This window comes from Aquila chrysaetos, chromosome 3, assembly GCF_900496995.4.
Source record: "Aquila chrysaetos chrysaetos chromosome 3, bAquChr1.4, whole genome shotgun sequence".
NCBI lineage: Eukaryota > Metazoa > Chordata > Aves > Accipitriformes > Accipitridae > Aquila > Aquila chrysaetos.
Genome location: NC_044006.1, coordinates 5231897 through 5258114, shown reverse-complemented (window position 1 = coordinate 5258114; position 26218 = coordinate 5231897). Strand labels below are relative to the sequence as shown.

Here is a 26218-nt window from a genome sequence, read left to right as displayed (position 1 = left end):
GTAGAGCTGACTCCCTGCTGAGTACCAGGTGTACTCCCACAATAAACTTCTCTTTGCATTTAAGGCATTCTCAGAATCAGAACTAGATCTTGTTATTGTTCTGTTCCTAGGAATCCATACTGGAATTATAAGCCAAATATGCTGATAACTTGTTAAAACCAAATTGAAATTCTTATAATGTGTCCAGTCCTGAAAACCTTACACAGGCAATTTGCCGCTGACTTTCTACTTAAAGTAGAAAACCCCTACAGCATGTGATATTATGCATTGATCATAATAAATTTGTTATGATTCCTTTACCTATTGTAAATGCATTTTGTCAATATCCAGGTTAAAATATTTTCCTCTTTTGTCCATTATAAAGCCACTGTGCTGTAGCGCAAAACTCCATTTAAACCATTATTACTCTCCTAACAATCCTCTGAAGGATTGAGTATTTCCCTGGAATTTCCAAGGGTTGGGTTTTTTTTCCCATACACATCAGTGCAGATTGAGCTAAGATGGAAAGCAGAAAATGTTGCACATTTTATTGATATGTTTGTTATTAAAACTGGTTTTATTTCACAAAACTATTTAATACAGCTTAACCAGAGACCTACAGTTGATGAACTAAGAGACAGAAAAATCCTGATTCGATTCAGTGATTATGTGGAGGTGGCAAAAGCACAGGACTACGACAGGCGAGCAGATAAACCGTGGACAAGACTATCAGCAGCAGATAAGGTACTGCCATAATGAAAATGACATATTACCACTTTCTACCTGCTTTGTCTATAGTGATACATAAGAGTCTGCAAAGACATTTAACCTCTGGGACACTTAATCTCTGTAAATGTTACCATTAATTTTTATGCTGAAACCACACTGACCAATGCATACTGTCATAAAAAAAATGCTATTTCTAAAAATGCCTATTTAGTATTATAAAGGCTTCTACCCAGCCCATGAACTGAGAGGAGGGGAAAAAAAAAAAAAAGGTGGATAGAATCTTTCTTAATGCTTTAGGGCTGCAACTCAAAACCATTACCAGCCAATGCAGTATTAACATTTATCCTCAGACTGGAAGTTTTGTCCCAAACATGCAAATATTTCCTTTCCTGTTTCCTATTGAATGTTCAAGGAGTCACTTGATCCTACATTTTCACAAGCATAAACAAACACTTGTTTTTGTTCCATCACATACCTGCCACATTGCTGATTTACATCCTAATTTAACTTTCACATTTAGGTGCTTGAGTAGTAAGAAAACTAGTTCAGCATGATTCTAGACAGAACAGTTGCTGAATAAGTTTTGAAGTTTCAGGGCTACAGCAAGCAGAACGAGTAGGGATGCCAAGATACTACTGGGTAAAATGGCAAATACAGGACTGTTACTTACTGCTTTGTTCTGAGATGTGCAGATCAAACGCTTCATTCTCCATTCCAGTGTCTCCCCAGTAAAAAGTATAACAAATGGTTTTAGAGGACTCCTATAGAAAAGGAACAATGTATTTCTACTACAGTAGCTGTTTTCCTGAGCTCACTAAAATGGTGAATAAGCTGTTATACATTAATCAATGGAATAATGATTCTGTATTTTCCTTGTATGTACTGGGTGTGTATTAAAATTAGGCCTTTCCTAGTTTTACTGTTTTTATATTGCTAACTAGACAGGTTTATAAGCTAAAAAGAAAGTGACAGAGTTCAATTGCATATACTGGTGGCATACATCAGGAATTGAGGGTCAGGAGTTTGACCATTGCATTTGTGACTGAAAAACTTCTCTTTCAGAGAAGACAAATACATTACTTTTCCTCATTTTTCTTTTTATAAGCCAAATCTTTGACATAAAACATGAACATGGGTACATAATTTTAGGTAGCTAAACTACAAAGTACCAAATATACAACAATCTGTGAAAGCACCAGTACGTTCCAGTTCACTCACTGTTGCCATTTAAACAAAAGAATGCTCTCACTTTTATAGTCTTGAATTTCATTATATTAAGCACCAAAAGAGAATGTTTTTCTTCACTTATGACTGCAATCCTATGGATACAGGTGATAACACAGTCTGGACTGGTATTCGCAAGTTGATAAGGCAAACAGTCTGATTTTTATTTTAAAAAATGACACGCATTTAAATTCCACAACAGTCAGTTGCCCAGCTGATCAATTTCTCAGCAACTTCTCTTAATCTTTAATAAATTTTAACTGGAATCTTACTAGATGTGAAACAATAAGCACTGTGGTTTTATTCTCCTGTCAGAATTGCTTCTAGACAGAAGTGACCCTGTCAGCAATCAGTAATGAATGAAAAGAAGTATCACATCACCAATCCATATAACCTAAATACTCAGCATCTCTACTGGCATAGTGTGCTTCGCTATACCCAATACCTATTATTTCTACTTTAGAAAACTTCTGTTCTGCTCTGCAAGTCCAGTATTTTACAATGCTTATAGATACAAAATTATTAACCTTCTTCTATTTTCATTTCCTAGGCAGCAATTCGGAAAGAGCTAAATGAATACAAAAGTAATGAAATGGAGGTACATGCATCAAGCAAACATTTGACAAGGTCAGTTTTCCAGCTATTTATTTCCATTGCCTGCTAAAAACAGTCTGCTGAGTACTGAATCTGTAGATTTTGCTCTTACATGCTGGGTGTGGGAGAAGAATATGCAAAGAAAGCTTTATTTTAAAAGAAAATGGAAATATTTATCTCCCTGTTCAGAACTTGGCTTTTCTGTTTTGTTTTGTTTTTTTTTTCTTTGATTAACATGCACTGAGAAGCCCCCAGACCTTCTCCAGAACATCACTCAGCTTGCATTCTTTGCACTGAAGATTCAAAAGCTATGACAAATTATATGTAGGGTGTAACATAGAAAAAAATATGATTTTTTAAAAATTAGACGAACAACTTAATACACTATATAAAGGTTTTTGAATTAAATGTACTTGAGTGTGCAACCTTATTATCACAGACATTGCAACTTCCCTAAGAAATATAAAATTCTACATACCGTAACAAGACATACATAATGCCCGTAACGCATTTGTTGTAATTGGATTTGTTCTAATGGATTCAGCCTGTAGATTTCAGTATCCCTTGAATGTCAGTCCAGTTGCTACTGGAAGGAGTGCAACCCCCCGAAGCACACTTAATGGCAGTCCAGCAGAGAGGTCAGGAGAGATAACTGGACTCATGTCACCCTCTGAGTGGTTGGGCCAGTGTGAACGTAGTCAATCTAGTGCTTGCTTCATGTGCTATCACTGACGGCAGGTGCTATGTTTAAACATGCACGAAAACATCCAATTCCCTTTTCTAAGTGGGAAAAAAATGTGAGAGGCTGATTCCACAGCCATTGTTACTTGCAAAAAGACCTTGTTAGTTAGAGAAAAATTGAAATAGCAATCAGTTATTTCCTACTATTTCTGTCAGGTCTCTTGGGCAGGTCCAATTGCTCTTAAAACACAATTTTAGGGCTTGCTGGGAGCACAGTGTACTCTTGCCATGTCTGTAAGCATTCTCAGGTGTGCTCTCTGCTAAAATAAGTTTTATTTTAAAACGATGCCTAACATCGTACTAAGGAACTTGGTGTGCAGTCTCGCATTCTGGAAGGCTCACTTCAGCAGTGCCTGGGCCCACATTTCCATGCTTATTTCTGAACTTGGAATGAATTCCAGCTTAACTGACCTTTAGATGTTCAATGAAAAGATGGTCTAGGCAAATACACTTGAGCCATAAATGCAATGTACATTGATCTAAATGCTCTATTTATGTAATGTATGTATAGACTGTTCATGCAATTGTTAGGGCCCTTTTAACATTACAGGACTCAGACTCAATGTTTATGGCAAGACATCACTGCATTGATAGAATGAAATACGGAGGAGGGGGGAAGGGATGGCTGCAGTTTGAAAGTGAGATATACCTTCTCTAATTGAAGCTACCTGGGGAGTTTAAGTAGATTATAATGATATATTTTGAAATTTGTTCAGGATATTAGGAGTAAACAGGCTTACAATTTACAATTAGTGCTAAGGCATTAAAAAATGATTGGGACTTTAATTACATATCTCAGCCAAAAGAACAAGCCTACAGAGCAAGAGTATATTTATTCCAGACAGACTTTTAACCCTATTGTACATTAAACCAACAGTATGTCCTCGTATTTTCTGAAGCATCAGCTCAACATTGCTTAACTCTTACAAAATAACAAGATCACTGCACAATAAAGAATATTTCTACCAATGACAACCTGTGGCTTAATTCCTAAAAGAAAAATAAAATCAACCTCACACCTATATTTGCACTTGCTCTCTCAAATAACTGTAAACTGGTTAGACTGGGCCCTGAGGACTGTAACAGCACTACAGTCAAGGGATACGTGTGGAAATGTGTTCTAAGACTTAAAGTTGCTAATATTCTTCAATACTGTTACTGTACCTTTAAACAGAACGAATACTGGGTTTTTTAGAAAAACCAATTTTTTTGTTAATCTAACATAGAATTTTTAAAAAATTACATATATATATATATATACTTATTTCAAATATATTTTATCTCCTAGATTTCACAGGCCATAGAAATTTTCTTCTGAGAAGAATCTGTCTTTACTTTTTTGATATTGCTGCTGAACACACATCAGGGAATATATAAGTCTTTCCCTAAAGTTCAGTCCAGGGTACCTTGATGTTTATGTGAAAGAAGGACTCTGCAGATGAAGTCTCTGCAGCACTTCCGTACAGAAAGAAACACCAGAGATGTACTTCGCTCTGAAGTCAGAAGAGTGGTGGCCTGTGGAGTGGGACGATCTGCTGAAAAAGACTGAAGTAAAGCTACTTGAAAGAACCTACTACTCTCCTTTAACACTTGTTTTAAACTGTTTTGCAGTCTATCTTGGAAAAGGAGATGTTGTGCATGTACAGGCTTTACCATTCCAAGGCCTCTGACATAAATGGACATGACACACTGTCATTCAGTATTATGTTGACAAGACATTTTGAACTTACCACAATTAGTTTGTAAAACACTTAAGTTCATGTTCTAAAAACTAATTTAATGTATTATAATTTCATTCTTTTTTATATAATGTCTAACAGAATCACAGCTGCAAGCATTTTTGATTCCTGTTACTTTTGTTCTTTAATTAAATGACTACTTATTGCAGGAAATGAACACGTTTCCTCAAGCTCTTTTTTTCCCAGGGACAGTTGGGAAGGGAAGAGATTACAATTATTACGCACCAGATCATATCGTTTCTTTATCAACACAGAGTCTTTAAAAGGATGATCTTAACTAAGGATTTCCATCTTATGGAATATCAATGTTTTGGACCAGATCCTAACCAGCATAACATGATTGTCATTCTACACTAGCTGAGGTTCTGGCCCTCTAAAGAATGACAATTAAGTTCACTGTTATTCTCATTCAAAATTACTAAATTGGACAACCATAGACAGAAATGTAACAATGTACTTTGATTTTAGCAAACAAATGATTTTAATGGTTTCTTGACCATTAAAAAGAATGGCAGGAATAAATAATAAATAATAATGGTAAGAAGAAAAAAGTTACTAAATGCTAGTAACAAAGCAAATAGAACTGGTTCAGAAAAATGTGAAGCCAGCCATTCTAGTAATGCTTGACATCTAGAAGCACCTGAGAATTGTGCTCAAAATACTACTAAAAGGAAAAACTTAGAAAAAAAATAATACACTGATAGCTGGAAAGCATGCCTGACGAAACAGCAACAAAATGGCACATACGCTCACAAGACAAAAATTTCTCTGCAAGAGTCTTAAATGCTATCCTTTTAGGAAGTCGTTCAATGTTAAAAACTTGAAAAAGGCACTCTCGATCTTGTAGCTTGAGATGATCTCCGTGAAGCGTGAAAATAATAAAATACGGTATGTAAAATTGTTTGTATAGACTACTACTAAATTGCTGCAAGGGCATGAATAGAATCAATGCAAACAGTGGATGGACTAACTTCCAGTTCTCTTCTGCTGCTCAGTGTGGGTATGAAATAACATAAATACAGAGCTATTCTTTGGATAAACTAACATTTAAGAATGGAAGGTAAGACCATACAGCGCAACACTTAAAATACATGTCAGTAAGGGCAATGCTAGAAGAAATTGAGGAATCATGGGAGATGTGGTGCCCAGGACCAATGAAGCTTGCTAGCTTCGTTGTAGCTAGCTGTAGTTTTGTACAACTTTTTAATGTTTGACTTATGTGACTATCAGTTGAAGACTTGAATTACCCAATTACTTGATCCAAAGATTTTTTTTCTATTTATTGCAATTTTATAACTTGCTGGCTTTTCATAGGAGTATGTAACATTATAACTAGCCTTTTAACATACTGTTAATTACATTTATCAATCATTTTAACTTTATTATTAATAAAATACTGTTAATTCTAAACAACAATATAATGATAGTCCAGGTGTAATACGCAAAAAGGGTAAAGAGAAAGGAGAGAAAAGTTTCTTCAGAAGAAGAACCATTTTTAGTTTAAGAACAGCAGATGACACCCTGTTAACTACAAACTTGGCTAATAATCCATGACAGTAACACCCCTATTTAGCAGCTATGCATACTTTCACTGATAATAAAAATATTGTATAAAACACATGAAAATGATGTTGAAAAAGATAATAAACAGAAAAATATTTTAAGGGAACTTAGAGCAGCTTTTCAAATTTCAAACAATGCCTATGAGCTGTATTACTAATGTGACTTAACCATCTTGTAGTTATGCAGCAATATACTTTGCTTCTTCCCCATGTTCTCAACTGTCCTTCCATCACAAGCATTCCAGCCTTTTTTCTGCTTTGGTCTGCAAGGAAAAGAATGTTGTGACTACATCAGAGCCACACACAATCACTGTCGGCTAACTACTGTCAGCTTACTGGTGGGCAAGTCTATCTTGGAGACCGCATGCATTCACTGGGCCATGTATTCTGCTCAGTTATTGCTGGAACTTAGGATGACATCCATTGAAGGCATGTTTAGCTTAGGGAGGTTATTCTCTGTGTGCTGCTTCTAGCCAGTGTAAAAAAAAAAACAGGCCTGCAGTGCACAAATCCTATCACTTCATTTAGGTGTCTGCTTTGAATAACCTCTGGGCTTTCCCATCCGCAAACTAAAAATAAAATTGAAAAAAGCAATCTCCCTGTCCTGAACTTAGCTACTGTGAATACTCGCTGGTGATATAACAACTGTAAAAATGTGAAGCATACTTCATTGTACCTGCTCAAAGTTTTTAGAAGTTAGTGGGGTGGGATAAAGACTGATACGTGGACAGAAAAATGTCATACTTCTATTTTATCATGAGTCCTCACTAAAATTAGCAATTGTATTATTTTTCCAATATGCACTCACTGTAAGAAAAAAAGTTTGGCCTTGCAGTGCACTTTTTAAAACCTTGTACAGTTAAGAGAAAAATGCTGTTTCATATACAGGTAAAATTCAATTAGACCAGTAAAAAAAAACCAGTTTAACATCTCATTAGGTCCATCTAGTGGAGATGACAGTGATCACAAGCTCAAAAAAAAAAAGAAACCAAACAAAAATCAGAGGCTCAGAAAAATTACAAAAAGCATTAAGTACGCTTATGTAGATGGGATAAGTGGACCAAATTATTTACTGGCAATTTCAATATAATAATTTCCAGAGACAACACAGCCGTGTGTTTTTAAAATCAATTCGTACGAAATATTTTTCATTTACAACTATTTCTTTTTAAAATAAACCATTTCACATCAATGAAGTCTAAGAACACCAATTACTCTGCATTACTCTCAGTGCACATTAGGCAGAAATCTGTCACATTAATTTCTGATCTAAGAAGTTGTTTTTTTAAAGATGGTATTTTCAATAAGGATAAAAGCAATCTTTTTCATAAAGTCTTAGATTAATTAAGGTTGGTAAGAACCTAGGTCTTTTCCCAAGGTCATTAGGTCCCACCCCCTGCTCTGAGTGAGGCAAATTGAAATTACAGTAGGTTGCTCGGTGAGTGCTGAGTTCAGGCTACAATCTTTGAGTATGGACTTTTCTTTTTTTATTTAATTTAAAGACAATATTAATATAAAGATTAAGAAGTAATTTAAAAATCAATAGAGTTTCCCGTTTTCTTTGAGGACCTCTGTCAAAGAGTTTTCTACCTTAACTTTACCTTAAAATTCAATTTTAAATCCTGCCATTTTTCTCTCTGAAAATAAACTTTAGGAGATGGTTACTCTCAGAAATAATGAAGGATAACTCAAAGATATATGAAGGACCTGCAAGACAGACAGATTGTACGGGCAAGCCAACAAAGAGTTAATAAAAGGAAACTGGTTAAGTGTCACCAAAGATGCAGATAGTGGTAAGGTTCAGCAGGGAAATTCCACTGGATAAGTATTTTGAAAAAAATGATTGGTGGGTTTGAAGAAAGTCAAATCAACATGAGACCTAAATAACAGCCAACAACTTAGAATGAGGAAAGCCAGTCTATTAGACTTTTAAAAAAATATTAGACAATAATAATAGCAATATAGCATAACAGCTGCATTCAGAACTAGCTGGAATGAACGTAAGTAAGAGTTTGAGAGATATAGACTGAGTGGTTTCAGTAACATATGAGAAAAAATATTAGATTAAAGAACACTACTGTAAGTAAAGGTCTCTGTGTTGATAATAAAAGCAGTATTAGGAATGTAGAAAGGAAACAGGAAAAACAGAAGAGTTCAGCAGGTAGAGGGGATAATGGAAGAAATGACAGAGAAGTGTATATGATGTTAAAGACAACCAAAGGACAAAATAAGAAGTATAATGGCATATAAAATAAGGGCTATAAAGTAATTAAATTGTGAAGAGCTATTACCCCCAAATTGGCTAATATATTGAGACCTCTGTGGTCATAACATCAGCTACAGACAAGCATGTACCCTCTTCAGCCTTGCTCCAGAAGCTGTAAAGTTGTGTTAGTGCAGTGCTGAGTGAGCTCAGGCTCCTGAGATGCTGGGAGTGTTAATCTGGAGTCAGTTCCATGGTAAAGAGGCAGCTCTGCACGTGGTAATGTAGACAAGCTCCAAGACATGCACATTCTAGGAGTTATTCTCCACAACTGCTACTTCTTGATCAGCTGTAAGTTTTTAATCCCCATTTTTTACAAGAACTTAAATGAAAGATATTATTTTTCTGAGCCTGAAAAGTTTACAGTATATACATGCAGGATTGCAAGTTAAAAAAAGATTAAAAGGTTGCTAAGGAACTAGAAAATGCAAGGTAGTTTTTGTTCAATTTAAAAGAAAATTTAAGAGAAATATTAGAAGTTGCGCATCATAAATATTCAGAAGAAACCTTCTAGTTGATACATGGCAACAAGGGAGAAGTGTAAATTATAACTCACTGGTCATTTTCTTAGGAAATCTTCTGAAATCTAAGTACACGGAATAGATTGTATTAGTATGTAGAATGTATTTCTGAGCTGCAGATAGCAGACCCTCTTGCTATCTGTTGTCTTACACAAAATATTTGCGCAGCAGTAAGTTTTATTTGACTGACGTGCAAATACATATTACCAATTTAAAGCAAAACAGTAATGACAGCATTTTGTAAAAAAAACCAAAACCAGACAATACATATTTTTCTTGAAATATTTAATACAACTATTTGCAACGTAGTTCAACCGCAAGTGTTTAGAGTTTTGTTTTCTCTTAGAAACTCCTATTGAAGTCTAACACCACAGACAAATAGGACTGAGATCAAAACAGGCGATTTGATCCCTAAATAACTTCTCGCTGTATTCTGGATAAGACAAAAGGGGTATTCTGTACCCACAGACCCAAAACATAGATTCAAAGTGAATTTCAAGGTGATTTCTCTGAAAGTCAGTTAAATAACCTATAAAAATTGTTAAAGACTTCTTAAAAAATAGCATGTGCTAAAAATCCAAAAATTTACATATTGCATTTTAGCAGATTCAGTAAAATAATTCCAAGTATCACCTATAAAAGGAGAAGTCTTATCCACAAAGATTTTAATATTATTAATGAAAAGATGCTTTCATTACACTAGTTTCCTTGAGTGTAAAAAAAAAAAAAAAAAAAGTCGTCAAATTTTATGTTATAAAAGAGTGTTTATATTCACCTTGAATTTCAGGAAGGTATCTGAAAATATTACTTCAGAATTCTATCTTCTGATTGAAACAATGTCTGCAGTCCTCTGCGAACATTATACAGTTCCTCTTCTTGCTGTGCAAAAAGCATTACATTTATCACATACTTTAAATATAATTTTCCTTTTTTTTTTTTTTTTTTTTAAGTATTGTAATTCTGGTGCATAGTGTATGCTGCTTTTAACATATCAAATATGATACTTTTCTTTTCCATGTCAATATTCAACATATTAAGACTCAGAACTAAAACAGTATATCCGTATCTACCTGCTGCTTTTATCAACCAGATAAGGTTTAAAGTAAAACATGTCAGTGATACTTGGATTCTGACTCATTTTTATTTTTGATAGGGGACTAGAAATTAGAATTTTTAGTAATTTAGTGTTCAAACAGCTATACTTACACAATAAATAGAAATGAGGACAAGATAACTTCATTTACCATTTCTTTAAGAAGTTTCTCTTGGAGTCCTTTTAAGTCTTCTTTCATCAGGTGCATCTATAAAAAGATACGGAATGCATCTTCTCTGCTCACAATTGGTAACCCATTTTCAAGAAGACAATTACATCCCTAAATGGTTTATAACTGAGACACAGGTGCACATGCATCCACCTGCCTAAGGAAAGGGACATGTGTTTTAAATTTGTTCTTTCTTGGATGATTAACACTGGTAAACAAAGCCACAGAATACAGAACAAATCTTGCAGCAGTTTTCCCCATAATTGCACACACCTTCTAATGGGTGAAATCTAGGCCTATAACACTGAGTATTGTTACATTATAGGACATTTTATGACAATGAAAAACTGTAAAAATACTTATGTGGCATTAATACAATGCTGAGGATAATGACTTTCTTTGGGAAAAAAGTCAATACTGATATCTGTTGGTAAAATTGAAAAATTATTAAAATCAAGAAAGAAACAGAAGTTCATCATACCTCTGAAGTAAAAATATGTTCTTCATAGTCAACAGTATGGTAGATGTTATTTTCAAATGAAGTTTTAAGAATCTGAATTCTAAAGAAATAAAAGGCAGTTCAAATGGTTTTGCTACGTATGAACTTTCCACACACATCATTAATATATCCCATTATTTGTACTCTATTTGTACTTAAAAGCATGGATAAATATTACCATCATTGTTACTACTGGCATAGTCCCTCAGGTATGTGAAGAAATTTAGATGGAGAATAATTACATTTTTCCTCTAATGTAACATTTTAATCTCATTTTCTCATCTCATTTACTATCTCTATTTTATGGAAGACAGAAATTGCGCAGAGAATATTAGTTGGCCTAACTTATACCTCAAATGAACAGAACACAAATCTCACCCCGGGATTAATGAAGCCTACTAACCTCTGTTGCTCATTTTTCATGTATGTACTAAAAGTATGTGTATGTTTTTTCCAAAAGGTCTGGAAAGAAAATATTAATAGATGATAATCAGTAGGAAGTAATATTTTCTGAACTAAAACTGACTAATATCTAATATGAATAAAATAACCTACAATGACAGACTCAGCACAGAATGGGTAGGAGTTACACAGTCACCACAGAAGCTTGAAAAAAAAATAATAAGCTTAGCTGGCAGGATGAGGCACTTAAGGAATTCTGTTATCATGGAACCAGTTTCACCAAAAGTCTGTTCTGCATAACAGTTTCAAAACAAGGAAGAAGAATACCCATAGCATTTTAATCAGACTTTCCATATAATTTAAGCCATACCTTCAGTGTAAAAGAAAAGAGGTGAATATAGTCTTGTATTTACATGAATATTTGTTTATCGATTTTTACATTACAGCAAGTAGCAGACCCATAATGTCAACTGGCTCATCGTAGAACACACAGCAAATAAGGTTAAATACCTACATGCTGTTCTTGAAATACAGGCCAGCTGAAAAAAAGGCTCATGAAGTGGGGTAAACAGCCCATTAAAAGTAGTAATACTAGTTTATTCTAGGAAGAAAAACATACAGCGGTGAGCTAGAAATTCTAAGAGCATAGCATTAGCCAATCCTAACACCTCAGATTCATTATTTGAAATTTGACCCAACTTTAAGCAAAATGATAAAGGCTTTTTAAATCAGAATTAATAAACTAAAGTTAAAGATTATATGAATAATCTATGGGTTCCATAAGAATTCACTTTTCTCCATGATCAAGCAATTAAAATACAAACCGAGAATTCTTTTTCCACGTTTTTCAGGGACTGAGAATCTTTTTCAAAATTCTCAAGTTCCTCAAGAAGAGCAAAATGAAATTTGTCCAGCTGCCTGATCCTACCAAAACAAAATGAGTTACTTTTAGAAGGTATTAATTGCATTTTAAGGGTGTTTTAAAAGAAATCTTTCATTACAGACCTGCATTCATGAAGCTGGTAACTCATTGTTGTCAAATGCTGATGGGCAGCTCTTAATGATTGCTTAGTAAAATGATCCATTTTCCGTGAGCGGCTCTATAAGGTTGTTTTAACATTAAACTCAGATTATATTCACTTTAGGTAAAAAAACCCTGTATTACATTTAGTACTGTAATTGCTTAGTATCACAGATCATACTGAGCAAAAACCCTTTTTTTTTTTAAATTATCTCTCTATCCTTTAACAATAAGCTTTCTGCTAATGAAATGTAAATAAACATGGGTTTATGTTTTTGATAAAATTCTACCTAGCTTAATTAGAAGTATATTATTTGAAAAATATATTGCCTCAAAATAGAGAAAGTACACATGGAATGAATGATGTGTGCTTACAGCTGCCTTAGATGAACAAATGCATTATTCAGGCTCAAGTTTTCCTTTTTGCAAATAAATTTCACTCATGGGTTTGATAATTTGAAAAAATCAAAATGCTGTACACTCTTTAGATACATAAGCTTGTTTTGAAAAAACAGACAGGATAAAAAATAAAACAGACCTGGGAAAGAAAATCATTGGAGAGTTAAGTACATAAAGGAATTGAAAAAGGCATAAAAGGAAACTTGAATTCCGTCATTTCTTGAAGTTCTATGCACATAGCTATTTTCATGTCCTTTTAAGCAAATTCTGTGGTGTAAGGCAAGCTATCATTCTTATGCACATGTACCCACACAGACAACTAATATTGTATATGAAATGTCTTGCCTCAATTTTCTTAGTAAATTCTTTCTGGAGATTCTGACATATACTGATAGTTGAACAACCAGGATCCCAGATTTCCCCATCGAAACCAGACAGATCATTTACAGATACAGTAGATACGCTTTCAGACACTGAAGAGAAGTAGAAAAAGATAATGTCACAATTCAGTATGAAAAGATATCCCATCTGAAGTTGGAACAGGGCCTAGAACAGCTTTTGTTATATATAGATTAATTTCACCTATTAGATGGCTGAGACCAGGTTCTATTTTCATATAAATTACCTGACTTTTTAAATGGATATAGTCTCTGAAGATTTAGCATTTCTTTTTGTTTCTTTTTTTAAACATGTAAAATGCTTTTTTATGGATATTATATTTTCTTGTTAAAACTTTAATTCGTTATGTTATTTTAAACTTTCACACAACTATAGTCAACTTTCACTCCATAACTAACCTCTGTAAGTAACAGCATCATCTGTTTTAAATAATTTTCTAGGCTGTAACTTTGTTCTTCTGTTTCCTTTTTTTTCCTCCTCTTTGCTTGTTTCTACTTCATCAGAATTGCTTTCTGTATCACTGTGGTACCTTCGTTTGAGAAATGTCTGTGTATTTGGCCCTTTAATTAACATGAAAACAATGGTTAATTTTAGGATTATTTAGAATAATGACATGGGAGGATAAAGAAGAGTATGAGAACTTGATGTAAATGAACAACAGGATTTCAACAGAACACAGAACTCTCTGACCCATGCAAGACTCACTCATTAAAGAGATTCATCGTAAGCCCTCCTTTCCTGATAATACCGTCATCCCCACTTTTTTTCCAGTGTCAGTGGGAATGCTGCTCTTTCTTAAAGAGTGGAACTAACTCTTTACAGTAACTGCATTTTGAAGCCCATTTTTAATTGTTTTTCTGTTATTGTTTTTTTGTTTGTTTCTTTGTTTTAGGGGGTAATTAGAACAGCAGAGAAAAATGAGAAAAACAGTAAAAATGGAATAATACTGAAAATATATAAAAGAAAACAAGATTTAAAGACTTGGGCCATATTTTTATGCCAAATAAACATTTTTCTTAACCTTTACAGAGACACATTGAAAGTCTTTTGCTTTACATTAAATGTTTATACCTGACTCATGTGTGCGGCCATTAGGTTCTTCACTCCAAGACTGTACTTTACTTCCACTGGAAACAGACGTTGGAGATGGTGGTACACAATCCTAAAAGAAAACTCACTGATTTATTAGCTTCCAAATTAAAGCACTTTTAGAAGTCTTCATCTGAAATCCAGAATTATGTTGCTTTTCATTAAACTAGGGACATGAACACAACTACAGTTAGGGAAAATAAATAAATAAAAAAAAATCACTGCATGAATTACTACTAGGTCTCATTAGATGAAAGAATAAACAAATTCTTCAAATTAATAATTATTGATAGCAATAAGTCAAATGACCAATAAGGTCTAACTGTTTCTTGCAATAGTACAAAACCAAAATTATTTCTTAAAGGAGTCACTAGTGCTTTTTTCACTAGAAAAAGTACTTATGAGAAGTGGTTTGAAGGTATACAGCAGTTTTTATTTATTTGCCAATGTTACAATAGTTGTTATATTGAGTAGTACATTAATGCTAAAACTATAAGAGCACTTTTTCACCTCAAGAATTTTTCCATGCAGATGTTGCAATTCCTTAATTTGTAAACAATTGTTTATTTTTTACTGAAAGTCAGGAAGAAAATATTTACTCCCTGTTATTTTTTAAGGTATTAATTATAACTGATCTGGGATACAGTTCTTTCCTTGTATCCATATGATAAACATTTTACTAATTTCTCTCAAATATTTAAAAATTAACTAGTAGCATTTTCCAAGCAGGTCACAAGTACACATTATATATACTGTTTAACATTAAGAAAGATGCATTTCCCTTAAACCTCACCATCTGTAAAGTAGATAAAATAGACCCAAAGCTGCAGCTCTCTTCTGAAGAGCAAAAGGATTTAGGAACATACCTCTTCTTTACTTTTGGTGATAGATTTAGTGATATCTTGTAGTTTCCCTTTAATAGAAATTGTGTCTGAAAAGTAATGTCTGAAACTTGAATCTTCATTATTATCACGTGTTTCAGATACAGATCCCTTTGCATGTTTTCCACTGACAGTTTTGTATGTCTTTAAGCTGAGCTACACATTAACAAAAAAAATCATTATTGAAAGGAGATGTACAAAAGCATAAAACAGTTGGCAGCTGAACAGAATGATTTCAGTTAAAATAACTGTAGAGTAACTTTAATATTCTTACCAAAGATGCTTCAGTTAAAACTGGTGAGAAACTTTTACTTCCAAATGTTAACTTTTTAACAGTCATCTCAGGGGACTGATTTAGACATATACTTTCAATATTCTTTTTTTGTGGACAGAAATTATTGGGAGAGATTCCTTTCTCAAAGTTTAACATTTCCCTTTTTTCTGGTGTTGACTCCTGAAGCCCAGGGGACCTTTCACTGTAAGTATGCTCTTGAGTAACATCTCCTTCTGGTATTCTTTCAGAACCTAGAAAACAGTTACTTAACTGTCAGCATGAGGAATGAAAGTTAAAAAAGGTAAGTTAAAGCCCCATATTGATATGTCTTCCAACTCCAGGTATTTGCAAGTCTCAGATGTATGGAATTTTACTTTAAGTGTTGGCATATGACTTGCCACACTTGCCCTTTTTGCACTCTCCACACTATTTTAGCAGTTACCAGATTCATTCTAACACTTCGGTATTGCACTTCTGTATTATGCTGATGTCAAATAACTGCACCAGCCTATAAAACTGTTAGTAATTTAAGGAAGTGTATTAATACATTATGTGGTACACACTGAATTAGGGGATATCTCTTATTTTAAAAGCATCAAATAAATGTAAAACTGTACTACTGTGATAATCCTCATTTAACCTCTGACTTTTGATACAGTATTGCTATAAGTTAAAAGTCAAAATACCTACATCTCATTGTCTCAAGAGATGCAGGACTCTCAGATGAAGATATTTCAACTTCCTGTTCTGCAGAATTCTTTGATTTAATAAATGCTTTAAGTACACTGTTAGCTACTCTCTGTGGCTCCATAGATGAAATATTCTGGAGTTCCTTTTGCTGATTATCATCCTTGTTTTCCCCATTCATATGTTTCTATTAAAATATAAAGTTTATATAAACATCATTTGTAAACATACAGAAGTGTATATACATACAGGTAAAGAGCATATTATCTATATGTACCGTTGAACAAGCAGAAGGTCCAAAAAGGAACATCATTGGAAGTACTTAAATTCATAAGGAAATCAGGTGTTCTAATATCAATAAGCATTGAATTTAATTCAGCACCTAAATGTCTATTCTTATGAACTTAACTACTGGAGGCAGTTACCGATGCTTCAGGATTTAATCAATGAAGTTTCCAGACCTATCCATATACATTGAAATGTTATGCTGAAAGAATGAAAACATTTTAGCACCCAATGTCATTGCTTAATTTACTAAAAATCCTATTTGGATATTCAGCAAATGTATTGACATACCCTCTATCAAGTCAGCATTTTGTAGTGTACACAGAATAGGCATAGCATTATCAAAATCACATTACCTAAAAGAACAAAATTTGGCTCACTAAAACCTCCCATCTAATAGACATTTTCAAAATATCATTAAGTTTTTAAAATAAAGGACACAGTAGTTCTTTGCAGCAGAATAATTTTCATAAATAGAAACTGAAATACTATTATGACCAAGAAGATTATTTGGGACTGATTTTCTTAGCAGCTAAATACTCATATTAAAAAAGGGCACTACTATAAATAATAAATAAAATTAATTTCAACTTGCTTATGTTGGGCATTTAAAATTCAGGAGTATTAAGTACAAAGCAGACCAGAGTTTATTTTGAAAAATATGGCAGAAATGGATTTTTAAGAATAAAATGCAACTGTATACCTGTATTTTTGATTTCTCCTCCTTAGAGTTGCATGCTGAAGATTTCCTTTCACTCTCTGACTCTGAACTGGAAGGCTCTCTGTAATTTTTTGCTAATGCTGCCCTTCGAGGTAGTTTTTGCCTGGTGGTTTGTTCTATCGTTTCATCAATTCTTGAATTCTGTTTTTTACATTTGTTTATCTTTGGAAGAATAAAAACATCTTCAGTATATATCAGACTGATTAATAAATAAATACATTAAATGGCAAGCAACTTGGTTTAATTACTTGAAATCCATTATTTCAAAACAACTAAAAGAGTTTAACTTTACCAAAGCTCAGAGAGTCCAACCATCAGTCTACTAAGCATTTTGGGAAGATAATTTTCACTGTAGATAGGGCACAGTGCAGTCAGGAACGTAAGAGTCAAAAAAGTAAAGAGGCAAAATAAATACCATTTTTGAACTACAGCAAAGGTGAAGTGGGTTTCCAAAGCTTGCTCTCTGAAATATGTGCACATTTAAATTAGACTGTAACTGGTCTGAAATGGAACAAAACCAAAAGCCTGCATAGTGAGCAGGAACCAGCATCCTTGATCATCACCTCTGAACTGGTTACCTTAACCACTAGACTAGAATCTATCTTCCTTTCTACCTGTCCTCCTTCTGCATCATAACTACTGCCACTTTCTCTACACAGCAGTCAATGTTCAGAAATAGAGCAAAGCATGTTCTCACTGAAAGTACCCCAGGGACCTGACATTAGAAGGGATGTAAAATGCAAGTGCAATGCCCCTCAGACTAGGAGAGATTAGCATTCTTGCCTCCTACTCTCTTGAAAAGTGATCTATGCAAAATGTATGCTTTCCTAGCTTCGTCATCTCCAGGGTCAAGTCTATTAGTGACTTCTTGGGCTTCAGATGCTCTCCATCTAAGTCTATGCAGTAGTGGAACCCTACCTCCTCAAAGCAGGCACTTTGAACTTGCTTGGGTAGATCTAGGGAATTTCACTACTAAAAAAGGACACATTTTAGTAAGTAGACAGATTCAATATTGGGCAATTGAAGCCCTCTTCAGTTTGGATTTACATGGGCTAGATATCACCATCAATACCTACATGTGGTGATCATATTTTCATATGCATGATTTACATTGAATGCACGTATGTAGCTTTAAGCTACTAACATTAAATAGATTTGAATAATTATGGTACAGTCTAAGAGACCAAAGAGTAGTCTGGAAGGGACAGCGGAAGGTTTGGGGATTTTTTGGTGGTTTGTTTTTTAAACTGTGGCTTACAAACATCTACAAGCACCTGTCATTAACATGTTCATAATCACTTATAATGTATTATACTCCCAACGTTAATACATTTACAATATTTTGCAATTATTATTCTTTCTGAACATCTATAACATTTTTGGTTTTGCAGTTTCACTACGTTACATATATTAATTTAAAGAAATTATAATCTCAAAGGTATTAAAATTAAATTAAGCACATTAGACACATGAAAACTCTTTGAAAAGCTAATGGCATATTCAATGGAGTAGTTGCCTATTAAGTAGTAAATAGACATAATCTATTATTTTAAGTAATAAAACTTACAAAAGCATCAATATATAATAATCACTATAACTCATAGCTAGTATTATGACTGAAATACTAGCTAAATACTACGTAAAAAGAATATAGTACCTGAAAAGAACAAACCATATTTAACAAATGCTCTTGAAATAAGCATGGAGAAATGGCACATATTTATAAAAAATTATTTAAAAACGGTTTCTGTAGTGAGTTAAGATATTTTGAATATGTATTACAAGTCTAGTTGCAAATTTACATTTACCTTTTTCTTATTTGCATTTTTGCCTTTAGGTTTATCCACTTGGCAAGCAGGTTCAGAGAATTTATCTGCTGTTACAATACATAAAGTTATAAAAATCAGCTAAATATTCAAATGTTTTACGTTTAGAGTTTTAGCTGTAAAATCATACAATCACTTTTATGCCCGCCAACTTACTGATTCAGTAAACTGCCTTCAGCGCATTATTTTAAAAAGCCAAAGGTTTTTTGGTTGACAACAACCTCTGTCTGTCCCATCCTCCAATACTTTTACACATTAAAATACAGACTTTTTGGAAATTAACCTTTATAAATGATTAGAACTAATTTGAAAATTCCTTATGCTTGGAAATAAGACAACAAAAACATATTGTATCTGCAACACAGCACATTACATGCTGTGCAGTTAATATCTATGGACAAACTTATTGTAGCATTCTTAAGGAATATGAAAAATGTTTCTTACTTTTGTTTGTGCTTATTGGTTTCCCTATTTTTTTATTTTTACTGTAATCAATTAACTGGGCTTTAGATTTTCTATTTGATTCTTGTAGCCAACTAATGTCTGTCTTGCTGTCATCACCTCTGTATTCTGTGTCTGTGTCACTAAAGAGATGCTTCTTGTTCTGATTGTTTCTAGTCTACAAAACCAAAAAAATTTCTTAAGTTACTGATTTACTTTTAATACCTTTCAGTTACATAATTGGTATTTAAAGGTAGGAAGACAAGATACACTGATCCACAAAAATCTGAGCCTTACTTTTTTTCTTCCTTTCACTTCAGTGCTAGTTTTACTGTCATCTGTGTTTCTTAATTAGAAAAGAAAAAACACCTTTAAATGATACATTTAAAAATACCTGTTCTAAATCTTCCTACTGTTCATGCGATATGTGGATTAAGGATTCGAACAAATGTACCTACTTTTGTTTCCACATCCATTTTGGATATACCCGTTTACCTTAAACTCTAGTGGATGTGCTTATTTGCTAACGATCAGTAAGAACACACAATAACAATATGTCCCTTTGCAGGCTGATCATTAACAAAGAACTATCCCCCTCTATTCAGGAGTTTATATCCCCATAGCATTCAATGAAGACAACTAAAGCTGTTTTCTTCATGAAACACATTCTTTCCTTTTTTGTAAGCTTCCCAAAGGAAAATCATGAAACAGCCTAGGAGACCACTGCAGCTATGTTTATTGCTTGAAAAAAACAACACAGTCAAGATATTATTGTCATGCATATATTCCCTGGATTTTCATAATGGAATGCTGGAGAATGCAGACAGTACTATTCTCGATAATCAGCAGACTAGGACACAATGTAACATCCCTACCCTTTTTTGTTTGGATCTGTATGAACACTCAGTTCAGTAACATGCAATTCTTGGATCTAAAAATGTAAATAAATAAGAAACAAATGAAGGTTTTAATTTGTTATACAATTTGAACAAAATTAAACAGGCCACCAGACAGTAACAGCTAAGGGCTTTTCTGCTCAGTTTTTATACTCAGCAATTAACTTACAATGATTAATTTCCATCTTAGAAATTATTTAAGAACAGAGCTGATAGTTAAAACCAACTGGAACTGACTGAAGCTTTCAGTATCTCAAACTAATACATTACTTTCCATCCACTTACTTCACTACCTTCACTAATTCAGCAGGCTCCTCTGAGCCATAAGAAGCAAAACTCTCTTTTGTTGTCTTTTGCTCTTATCTTAGCTGGATTTTCTTTTTACTCAAACAGCTGGGCAAAGATGTCTTTACAATGGGGACTGGAAGGATGGCAATAACACTTTCAGGATAATAGGATAATTTAACAATAATGATACTCCTAACAAACTGGTTTATTCTTAATTCAGGAAAACATATAGCTTTAAGAAATAGCTTTAAGTGGCCAGAACCTTAGGATAGCGTGTATCATTATACATTTGAAAGTGATGGAGGTATTTACATGGCAAACTTTTTTTCCCCACTTAGTTCAGTGATGTAATTTGAATTTTTAGATGTTAACTATACTTTCAGGAGACATAATTTAACTTGACTGAGCTCCTTTATATTCTATTCGTAACATATCAGTTTCAGTTATATTCTTACTCCAAGCTTTATTGTAGGCTCATCAAACCCACTGATGTTAAAGTTGTAGACATCATCCCTGTCAAACAGAGAGAGAGAGAGATCAATTTTGTGACTGAATTAATGAACATTTCACAGAGTTAGGTATGGGCAATTAGAAATTTTGTTTGAAAATGTTTTAACTACTTACATAATATGACCAGCAGATGTATTAAGGAAAGTAGTGGTTTTCAGGTTTCTATCCTGAACTTCTTCCTACACATAAATAAAAAGTTAACTCATATGTCAAATTTGGACTATGCATTTATACACACTATCATCACAAAAAGCAAGTTCTTCATCATGAACATATGAAAAAACCTAGCAGCTGCTCAGATTTCCACTTGATTAGCAACAGTACAATATGGCAAAAGGGGACAAGAGCTAGCAGAAACTAAATCTTTTAGAATTTATCCTTTAAGGATATCAACAAAACCTCAGAATTTTTTTTCCCCCCAAACATTAAGACTAATTCCTGTGTCCTGGCTATATCCCATTTAAGGATTCTATAATCTCATTTACTATAATATTTTTATTCTAAATATTTAGCATTGCCATATTCAAAAGGAACAGATTCAATTATATAATATGTAAACAGAAATTAATTTGGGTTTCACTGGCTGATAGTTGCCTGTAAAAATATTATTCCACATAAGTAAATATATAAAAAGTGTTTTAAGTATATATAGTCAATGCATAATTAACATTAATGTCTACAGATATTTAACATTCAGCGATATTTGTGAACTTTCGCTTTACATCTACTCGCTACCACCATATATGTACATATATCTGTTCTGAAAAATTTCCAATAAAAGCAATAATATGTTACCTTAGAGAGACAGGATTTATTTAAATGCGGCCTAAAACATAAGGATACATTTTGTTAAATGCTAATTAGAATATATGCATTAGAATACTGCTTATATAAATAAAGGCCTTCTCAAACACAACAAATTTATTCAGGCATTTAAATACAAACCCAAGTGGATTAAAAGAGATCAGCCCCTTTCATTTTTGCGCTCCAGAACAATTCATTCCACATCACACAGCTAGCTATACTGCAGGTTCTGCATGTCTTCCAAATCCCTATCCAAAAGGTTTAGAAGGTGACGTAGCCTAACTATTCCAGTCCTTTGTCACCCAGTTACAATCAAACATGGAGAGCATGTAATTACATGTAAAGTATATCTCCAAGCATAAGTTCCAGAAAGGTAAGACTAATTTTCTTATTTAAGAATTTGTTAAATTTAAACTGTCTAACAGTCAACTCTTTCAGGAAGAGAGAACTAGGAACTTTAGATGATCAGAAAATTGATAACTGAATCCAAGTTTGACCCCCAAACTATGACGATAGGATGGTGCAGTGCCCATGAACTGTCCCAGTTAATTTCTCTCCACAAAACATGTTGTGAGTGAATGAGTGAAAGACCACTGAATGGAGTTTCTAACAGCCTTTGTAGTTATTTCAACTACTAGAACCATTCAACTACTAGTCTCCTACTCCTCAATACAATAGGGTTTATCAGAAGTGAACAAATGATTCAGATTAAAGCAGGATATGAAATAATTGTAGACAGAGGAGTAGATCACAGACAAAGCCACATGCACAAAAAGAATAAGCACAAAAGTAAATTGTTCACATCATACCTGTTAAAACCCAAGGAGTCTCTTGCTTTGCCTTTTTCATCAGTCTTTACTTTGTATCTGTCACTGATTTTACTAATTAGGGATTTTGTTGCATCTGTCATTTCTTTAGGCTTTGTTTTCTATAAAAATAGAGTTTAAGACTCAACTTTGAACCTGTTCAACAGAAGGGCAAAGCTGCAAACAGAACTACAGGTTCCCAACAATCACCTAAACTTCATTAAATGTCTTCTAGATGTACTAAATCACATTCCTTTGAAAACCATTTTCCCTTGCATTGCCCAAACAGCGAGCAATAAAACATCAGTTTAGCAGATATTTTAAGTGTTGTGGTTTTGTGTACTATAACATTCAAAAGTGAATGAAGAAGTGCATGAGAAGCACAAGTTGGTGCTTATTTAGGGACTTTTTTAAAAAGATGACTTTTAAAAAGAAATAGAGAGTAAACTAATCTTAAACAGGTCACACAGAGTAAACAGTGAAGCTGACATTAGTTAATTCACTTGGTCTTAGTGGAAAGTCAATTAAAAATAAGTTTGTGACTAAATGAAAGTAAAACACAGATTTTGAGACACTGAAAATTTGACAGTTCTCTTAATTGCAAGTCAAAGAAATGAAGGTAAGAAACTCTCACCATCTTCGGTAGTTTTGGATTTGCAGTCTCTTTTCTAAAGAGAACATCAGGTTCCTCTTTTGTAAAATTAGAATGCAAAGATGTTTTGGATGCTCTAGCTGAAATACATGTTTTAAATGATGTTTCAGTAGTAGTTTAAATATTTTTCCCTTCTGTACTTAACAGTTCCTGTTCCAAATGATTAACACTCTGACTGTCCACTAAGTATTTTGCAGTTCTCTTCCCTCATGGTATCAATTTAATTTTCTTCTCTTTTTTAATTTCTTTGTTTATCTGGAAATATACTTCAAAAAATTCAGTAAATGCTTTTTGTTTCACAGCTCTTTCACTAACAACAGAAACTAATACAGGAAAAAAAAGCACAACTGCAGGTTAAAAATTCATCTTAAACTTTTTTAACACTAACAGTTAACAAAGTGTGAACATAACCTGGATGGGATGTTGGATTTAGCTTTTGTTTGTCACCAGTTGTTATATTCTTCTCAGGAACAGAACATGCTCTTTTTTTCCATGTTTTGGTTTTATCAAAAGAACTCTCCAAAAGACCAGACAGCCTAACAAAAATAATACCATCTCATTACTAGTAAATTGCAGAAAGTGAGTCTTAATTATAATAAATGCATTACAAAATAGGAAAATAGTAATATCTTGTAGGTATCAATGCATTTTACATTGGTACCTCAGCCTGCTACCATTGTTCAATTAACCAACACATTATAAAATGGCAAAGCTTCAGAAACAACATTTTTAAGTCAACTTCGAAAAAGCAACAATATCCTATGGCCACCATTAAACCTTGAACCTAGATAACTCTGTGGTGTGTCAAATCTACTTTTTATGGCACAGTTCACTTATGTAAACCCATATGTCATTTGTATTTTACCTTCTGATGTCATCTGAAAGAATTACTCTCCTTGTTACTACTAAAGCTTACTTAAACTCCTACTCTGAACTTGTTAATGAGTACTATTTTCATAAACAGATTCACCAATTTGAAGTCTTTGATTAAGACAACAAAATAGTATTGTTCATGAAGTAGTCTTAGCAAATACATACAAGACTGCTGGTTTGGTGCCATGAATTCAGAATAAAAGAATAAGACGACATAATAAAAGTGACCTGACTTACACAGCCAACAGTTCTTAATGCAACTCTCAGGGAAGACAAGACAATTAAATTTTGGCATTTTCCAAAACTATGCAACAGAATTTCAATTCTGGCAATACTTGAAAATACTCCCTTCAAAGTGAGTGACAACAACAGTGACTTGGTATCCTTTCCCAATACTTACAAAGGTTTGTGGCTTCTCCCTACTGGCTGAGAATCAGGAACAATATCTAATGCTTCATCTAAATGAGAGATTAATTTGGTACCAATTATTATTACAAAAGAAATGGATAAAATTAAAATAATTTTAAAAGGACTATCAACACTTGTAAAATTACTTGCCTAAAGTTTGCTTTTGTGTGCCCTTAATTTCTGCCTCTTGTATCCTTTCTAAAACTTCTTCAGCACACATTCGCTATAGGGGGATAACGTCCAAAAGGAAATACTAGTGTAAGACTATAAACAGTATAACCTCATAACCTTGTACTTTCCCTAATAAAATATGAAATTATTTTTTCATTTCATGGAAGCGCTGATTCCAGTTACCTTTTCAGGTAGTTTTACCTCATTTCTGATACCTGACTTCCTCATCTTCTGTTCTGTTTCACAAAATTCATTGTCTAGTGTACATCTTTGCCTACTCTAAAAAGCACAGTAAGTAACACTGACAATTAGAAAAAAACAAAAAAAAAAAAGGCAAAAGAAGTAAAATTATCCCAGAAGGTAATACTTGAAATATTCTTAACTACACATTCTATATGTTAAAGCCTTTTTCTAAAGCATGGCTATATAAAAAAAATGCTTCAGAATCCCATAGTCCAGGATTTGACCTGAATCTGACCCAGAAAGACACCTAGAACCAGAAATAAAATAAAAATGTTACTTTGAAGTCTTTGTTCAACTGGAACAGAAGCAAAAATACATATACTCAAACTGCAGTTCAGTGACACCTATGTAGTTTTGTTTGATTTTACTGAATGCCTAATCAAAAATGCAGTAAAACCAATGCAATAAATGCTATAACCTGAAGACATTAACATTTCACAATTACAGGTGAATGTATTATATGTTTTTAAGAGTATTTCAACACTGCATAATTAATTTGAGACTCTGTGTATACACCGTTCTCATATTACACACAAAGGAAGAATTGTGGTTCTAGTAAAAGCAAGTTAACTCTGGGGTCAGAATTGATGAGTGAATGCAAATTTTAGCTAATTTTGTAAGAGTTCAGTCTGACTTCAGACATAATGAACCTGAAACCTAGAGGACAAGAAAACATTATGCAATAAAGTAAAACACACTATTTTCTAGAAGTGAGGTGCTGACTGCAAAATTCTAGCTCTTTAAAATATGAATTAGGAACAAATTAGAATAGAAATTAATGTTATTCTAAGTAAAAGACTTAGCTACAGATGACATGCATACTCCAGTAGGTTCTTGATAGAAATTCTTTTTTCTGGTCTCATTTATTGCATTATTGTTAGACCTTCCAGCAGAGCTCATCATTTCCAAAGGTAATTTAAATCGTCCTTTACAAGGAGTGGCTGAAAACAAACCAGAGACATGTTAGAATTCTACCATTTCTTCTGTTATAATTACTATGCTGTCTGTGACATCAATATGAAGAGTTTT

General features: G+C 33.4%; 2 protein-coding genes across 4 annotated transcripts in view; one reads left to right on the top strand and one right to left on the bottom strand.

Moving 5' to 3' along the window:
• Positions 1–5163, top strand: part of PHACTR3 (phosphatase and actin regulator 3) — a 115860-nt gene extending 110697 nt beyond the window's left edge. For all 3 annotated transcript variants that reach the window (XM_030009734.1, XM_030009735.1, XM_030009736.1), the window contains exons 11-13: positions 583–723; positions 2483–2559; positions 4556–5163. In XM_030009734.1, coding sequence (XP_029865594.1) covers positions 583–723; positions 2483–2559; positions 4556–4571 — 234 coding nt within the window. In that variant the 3' untranslated portion in view covers positions 4572–5163. The remainder of the gene's footprint in view (positions 1–582; positions 724–2482; positions 2560–4555) is intronic.
• Positions 5164–10096: 4933 nt separating this feature from the next.
• Positions 10097–26218, bottom strand: part of SYCP2 (synaptonemal complex protein 2) — a 30240-nt gene continuing 14118 nt past the window's right edge. Inside the window, exons 19-45 of the mRNA XM_041122645.1 lie at positions 26012–26130; positions 25130–25225; positions 24926–24998; positions 24768–24825; positions 23906–24030; positions 23477–23574; positions 22846–22964; positions 22028–22058; positions 21347–21411; positions 21178–21235; positions 20414–20469; positions 19836–19884; positions 19542–19716; positions 19080–19147; positions 17254–17433; positions 16269–16452; positions 15579–15829; positions 15290–15460; positions 14406–14496; positions 13733–13894; positions 13281–13408; positions 12521–12615; positions 12340–12439; positions 11517–11575; positions 11096–11174; positions 10597–10653; positions 10097–10231 (exon numbers count right to left, since the gene is read on the bottom strand). Of these exons, the coding sequence (XP_040978579.1) occupies positions 10157–10231; positions 10597–10653; positions 11096–11174; positions 11517–11575; positions 12340–12439; positions 12521–12615; positions 13281–13408; positions 13733–13894; positions 14406–14496; positions 15290–15460; positions 15579–15829; positions 16269–16452; positions 17254–17433; positions 19080–19147; positions 19542–19716; positions 19836–19884; positions 20414–20469; positions 21178–21235; positions 21347–21411; positions 22028–22058; positions 22846–22964; positions 23477–23574; positions 23906–24030; positions 24768–24825; positions 24926–24998; positions 25130–25225; positions 26012–26130 (2822 nt within the window). The 3' untranslated portion in view covers positions 10097–10156. The remainder of the gene's footprint in view (positions 10232–10596; positions 10654–11095; positions 11175–11516; positions 11576–12339; positions 12440–12520; positions 12616–13280; positions 13409–13732; positions 13895–14405; positions 14497–15289; positions 15461–15578; positions 15830–16268; positions 16453–17253; positions 17434–19079; positions 19148–19541; positions 19717–19835; positions 19885–20413; positions 20470–21177; positions 21236–21346; positions 21412–22027; positions 22059–22845; positions 22965–23476; positions 23575–23905; positions 24031–24767; positions 24826–24925; positions 24999–25129; positions 25226–26011; positions 26131–26218) is intronic.